The sequence below is a fragment of the Medicago truncatula genome, chromosome 5, assembly GCF_003473485.1.
Source record: "Medicago truncatula cultivar Jemalong A17 chromosome 5, MtrunA17r5.0-ANR, whole genome shotgun sequence".
Classification (NCBI taxonomy): Eukaryota; Viridiplantae; Streptophyta; class Magnoliopsida; order Fabales; family Fabaceae; genus Medicago; species Medicago truncatula.
This window is the reverse complement of record NC_053046.1, coordinates 22,056,623-22,062,829: the sequence shown is the minus strand read 5'-3', so window position 1 is coordinate 22,062,829 and position 6,207 is coordinate 22,056,623. Positions and strand designations below refer to the sequence as shown.

The 6,207-nt window shown below is 37.5% G+C and overlaps 1 protein-coding gene across 1 annotated transcript; it reads left to right on the top strand.

Annotated features, from left to right (window-relative positions):
* The first annotated feature begins 1,962 nt into the window (after positions 1–1,962).
* LOC120580645 (uncharacterized) lies at positions 1,963–4,438 on the top strand. Its single transcript, XM_039834681.1, has 3 exons — positions 1,963–2,165; positions 3,930–4,138; positions 4,425–4,438. The coding sequence occupies exons 1-3, from the start codon at positions 1,963–1,965 to the stop codon at positions 4,436–4,438; spliced, it is 426 nt and encodes a 141-aa protein (XP_039690615.1).
* Positions 4,439–6,207: the final 1,769 nt, after the last annotated feature.

Here is a 6,207-nt window from a genome sequence, read left to right as displayed (position 1 = left end):
TCTGTGTGTATGTTTTCGAACATCTAGGTTTAGAACTGAATAGAGGGGAGGGAGTCGAGAGAAAACGCAAAAAAAAACAAAAGAAAGAGAGCTTTTTAGCTCCGGTACGGCGGCGCCGCCGCGAGGGTTCGCCGGCCACCGCACCGGAGGTCGCTCCGACCACCGTACTCCTCATCGGAGAAGACGAAGAAATCTAGAGAGAAGGGAGAGGGTTTGATCTTTAGAGAGAGAAAGAGATGTAAGAAATGAAGAAAAACCGTCCATAGCCTATATATACTATTAGGCCGAACCGGTTTAGCCCTTGAACCGAACCGAACCAAAACCGGTTCCCCTTAAGCCCACTGGCGCGCCCTGTTCACCCAGTAAGCCCAACTCAGCTTCTTTTCTCAATTCTGCACACCCCTGAATACTGCTGCACCCCCCACCTTGTGATTGAACCACTTTTTTTTATTATTTCATGCATTTTATTTATCTTTTAGCATTGTAATTAGTATTTTATATTCTCTCATGCATGTTTATTTATTAATGTAATTTATTTTTATTTTTATTTTGTGCATAGAACTTAGAATGTAAATATAGGCTTAATGTAATTTATTTATTGCAGACCTTAGAATGTAAATAGGCTTTTATGTAATAGTCGTAGGTGCATGTGTGCGTGTGTGTGTATGCCTCTTATCTGCTTTGTAGTTTAGGTCAAAGGTCCTCGTGGTGGTCCAACGCCACCATAAGGTACCTACGCTTTTATCTTTTCTTGCTCCGTTAGTGTTAATTTTTAGTATAGCTATCATTCAAAAACAACAAAAAATGCAAATAACAAAAAACACAAAAAACATTTTTTTATAATAAACCTTGATCCTAAATCAAGTGATCGTCTCTTTTTTCATTTTATTTTCTTAATCAAATATCAATCAATTTAATCATACTTTGAGTCATCTTTCTTTTAATAAAAAACACAAATCAATTCTTATTTTGCCATTTGGCTTTTCCTTTTAAAACCTTTTTCAAAACCATTAAAAAACACACAACAAATCAAACGTCAATTTCTATCCCGAACTACGAGGTTTTGATCCCTCACGGGTACGTAGGCAGAGGACCATGTCCTTCCAAACAATAAAAAATGTAGATAAATTAGGTCTCACTTTCTTTTTCTTTTTAATCATCACATTAACTTCTTTTCAAGCAAGCAAGTTATAGCACATTAACTTAAATAAAATCAAGAGGTTCCCGTAGAGTACTACGGACATAAGGGGTGCTAATACCTTCCCTTTATGTAACTAACCCCCGAACCCTAAATCTCTTCAAAATGGGGTAGTTTGAACTTTTTTTCCCCTTTTCATAATAAAATTAAATGTTCAGTCGTGAAATAAATTAGTGAGTCAAAAGCTAATCAAATAGCCTTGATCTCCAAAAAATGACGCGACACATGGCATGTATATTTTGGAGACATATGAATTATATTTGCTGCGATTGTTGAAATTTTCTTATATATGCATGTTGTTTGAATTTTGATGTGAAGACGCAGCGTCCATTTCTTGAATATATCCTTTATTCGTGTGTATTATTGCTTTAATAGAAACAGGGCGTTAAAAGTTGGTATCAGAGTTGTGGTCAGTCTTGTCCGGACTAGTATTCGTTGAATTTTCTGTTTGTACGCAAATGGTAATGGAGTACCTTCGGTACTTGTTTTGTTGTGCTGTTGTTTTTATGTGTTGGTTGGTTTTGTGTAGAAGTGAGATGGCTGGTGGTAGAGATGATGCAACGATTGCACAGGCTCTGGCTGCAATGGCCCATGTATTGGCTCAGTACAATTAGCAGGCGGCGATTGGTCGTCGGAATGAGGGAGAAGCTGAGGAGCGGAGGCTTGATCGTTTCTTGCGAAATAATCCGCCAACGTTCAAGGGAAGGTTTGACCCGGAGGGAGCTCAGACATGGCTGCAAGGCATGGAGAGGATCTTCCGTGCTATGGTGACTAGTGATGATCAGAAGGTCAGGTTGGCTACCCACATGCTTGCTGAGGAAGCTGAGTTTTGGTGGACTAATGCTAAGGGGAGACTTGAGGTCGGTGGAGAGGTTGTGACTTGGGCTAGGTTCAAGACCGAGTTTTTGATGAAATACTTTCCTGAGGATTTGAGGACTAGAAAGGAAGTGGAGTTCTTGAACTTGAAGTAAGGGAGTATGTCTGTCGCTGAGTATGCAGCAAAGTTTGAGGAGCTTTCGAGGTTTTGTACGTACATTAATGCTGAAGATGCGATGGTTTCGAAGTGTGTGAAGTTCGAAAGTGGGCTTAGGCCGGATATCTATCAGTATATGTGTGTTCAGGAGATTAGAGATTTCGATCTTTGGTGCATAAGTGTCGTATGTTTGATGATGTAACGCCCACTTTCGTTTAATTATTTATTTGGTGCATAAGTGTCGTATGTTTGAGGATCTTTGGTACATTATGTTGAATGTGATATCCCGTTTATGCTGTTTACTCTGATAAATGTTTAGAAATTTTTATATTGGGAAAACGGGGTGTTACAAATGACGCCTGATGACAGTCAGTCATTCGCTATTTTTAGAGTCTTTTTTATGATATTTTTGAGTTCGCAAGCAAGCTTAAGCAGCAAGAAAAGCAAGAAAAACCGAAGAAACTGAAGAAAGGGAATCATGTCACGATAGCTGAAAATCGTGTCACGGTTGTTGAATACGTGTCACGATTTAGAACACAGGATGAGGTTCATTCGACATTGGTTAAAACGTGTCACGATGGCTATTTCGTGACACGATTTTAGGAAACATACCATAGTGGCGGCATATATTTTTGAGTTGATACACATAATACATGGAGGTGTCGCTAGCATTAAGAAAACTAATTGGGCTTTGACCAAAACATAGCAACTAGGTCACTTGTGTAATATAAAAGGACAAGCTGCACATCACAATATTCATTCACGTTTTGTCACAAGTGAATCACGTTTTGGAAATAAAGGGAGGCACGCGGATCCCGATACCAGGAGGCAATAGGCTTCAATGCTTTGGCACTTTTTGGAGAGGGAAACGGAAACAAGCAGGAGGTGACATCACGCATCACAAAAGAAAGCAACTCCACTTTCTTCTTTATGTTGTTTGCTTATTTGATCATGTCTAGCTAATTTCTTTTGATTAGGTCTGAGATGATTTTGTGTAACCCTAATTGAAACAAGTTGCTGTGAAACTCTATTTATTGTGAATGACAACTAGTTTTTATTCAATTCAATTGTTCTTAATGCTTTTTATATCCTGATCAAATATAAACATGATTTAGTGAGAACGAATGACTACTGACCCTAGCTTTCGACTTAGACCTAATTGAATTGTTCTAATAAACATGGTTAACCTAGGAATGGATAATCGTTTGTTAGTGATATTAGGTAAACATGCTTAAAACCTTCAAAGAATATTAGCTCACCTAAGGAATTAGGGACTGTAATATGAGAAGAGGGTTCTAACTCAAGGGATTGATTAGGACTATTTTGTTAACTATCGTGGAACTAGAAAATCATTCATAAGAATAGGTGCATTATACCAATTATGGGAACATTGATGACTCGAAAGACCTAGTCTCATCTCTCATATATATTTTCCAAAACTATCTTTATTTTCTGTTTATTTAATTTTATGCAATCAAATCAAATCTACAAACAAAATAATTTATACATCCTAAATATTTACTTTATTTATAAATTGAGATTAACACAGTCCTCGTGGGAACGATATTTTTACTACTTCGATAGTATTTAGTACACTTGCTAAAATATCTATCAACGCCGGGAAGTCCAAGGTGAACCATTAATAGTCGGTGAATGAGAAGAGAGGAAGGGGTTATGGATTTGGGAAACCGTATAACAAGGACAAAGGGAACTTTGGGTAAGATGCTTTAAGTGTGGAACTTTGGGTCATTACTCTAGTGATTGCAAAAAGGACGATAGTTGTTTCAAGTGTGGGAAGGCGGGTCACACGGCTTTTGAGTGTAAGAATGTTGCGAAGGATGTTACTTGTTACAATTGTGGTGAAGCAGGTCATTACAGTAATAAGTGTACCAAGCTGAAGAAGGCGGCGGGAAAAGTGTTTGCATTGAATGCAGAGGAAGTGGAGCAGTCGGATAATCTTATCCGAGGTATGTGTTTTATCAATAATACTCCTTTGATTGCAATTATTGATACTGGTGCTACTCATTCTTTTATCTCGGTTAGTTGTGTTGCGTTTGAATTTGGTTGTAACTCCGTTTTTGCGAGGGATGGTCATCGACACCCCGACTAGTTGTTCGGTGACTACTTCCTTAGTGTGTGCTAAGTGTCCTATTAATTTTGGTAATTTTGATTTTGAGTTGGATCTTGTGTGTCTTCGTTAAAGCATATGGGTGTGATTTTTGGTATGGATTGGATGTTGTCTTCTGGTGTTAGCATTAACTGTTTAACCAAGAGTATAACATTTTCGAAGTCGGTAGATGAGTTAGGTGGGAAGTTCTTGGTCGCAGAGCAACCAATCGTCCACCTTGTAATACCCTGTATTCCCAACAATGTAAATCATACATAAAATCAGAATATTTCAACAGATACGTAATGTCACACTGCTTTTCATAAAATCATAAATAGAATAAAATACTATTTATTGCTCAACTTCAACCACTTATCATTTATTACATCACAGCGGAAATTATTTCAACATTTAAAATAACTTTGGCACACAGGCCATCAACGTAGAATCTCATAAAATTTCATTCCAACAATATGTTCATAAAGCAATACGTAAGGAATAGAAAGCAATAACAAATTCCTATCTCGTTACGTATTAGAGCACCTAAGACACACATGAGAGAAATCCACTCACGACCGCAACTATTCTGGATCACCTGCAAGTTACCCATACGAAGGGCAACATTTCCAAGCAGAAGGGGTGAGATTCACAAACAATAATAATCGGTATATAAATCATCAACTGGATTTAACAATCTAATAAACAACGAATATTTCAAGAGTCATGTTTCATACTTCATCAACATTAACAACACCTACAAACTCAACCAACAACAACAACAACAACTCAACCAACAACAACGACTATGCAACGACACAACGACAAATGCGACAATGCACATGCATGTGGTACCATTTTAACGCGTTTGAAAGAACTAGCATTCACAGGGCATGAGCCCTCAACAATTTGAATGATTAAGCATTCACAAGGCATGATCCCTCAACAGTTTGAACGACAAGGCATTCACAGGGCACAAGCCCTCAACAATTTATGAGTATGCAATGGACTCAACATTTGTGTATATCAACATACAACTCAGCAACATCGACGACAACGTAGACAACGACAACGACTACAACAATTGTGCATAAATAATTATGACTTACTCCACAACTTGGTCAACTTAATGATATTAATAATCAACAACAGTAGAGACAGCAACATAAGCAACTTACAACATAGCAATATTAATAATAACAACTTGAATGATATAAACAACGATATTTTATATATCATACATTTCCCAAAGACCAACTCATGAACTCATTAGACCCTTTATACAAGGTTATTTCCTTCCTAAAAACATCTGTAGATGGTTAGGATAAAGTCCCTACACTTAGGAGGAAGTCTGGAAGCATTTGGAGTGAAGAAAATTGCATTTTTAAGGTTTCTGGTATGACATCATCGTGGCACGTTGGTCTCCCATCGTGGCACAATTTTTCCAGAATCGGACAGACAACATCAAATTTCATACCTTCACGTTTTCGCGAATAAAAACCAAACCGTTAACCCGTTTTCGATGCCGTTTTCGCCTACACACTCCTGACACTTAGCTCTATCATAATCTACAGAAAAATTCAAGTTTCAACCAACTAAAAATCTATTTCCCAAACCTCACATAATCTCTTGTTTGCAAAAACGTTTAGACTCCAACTTTTCAAACATAAATTCCAATTTCCATCGACCCAAACCCCAAAACTGGTTGGGAACTTAGTCTGTGATTAATCTGCAATCTAAACATCCTTTATCACCCTAATCCATCAGATTACCTACTTCTTCCAACGATTCAATTCTTCATTCTAACCCTAATTCCCAAATTCATAAACAACTACATGTTAAATCAATTTCAGAATTTACATACACTATGATTATTGAGAGTTAGCCTCACCCTTACCTTAGATTGATGAACAAAACTCTACAGAATCTGAT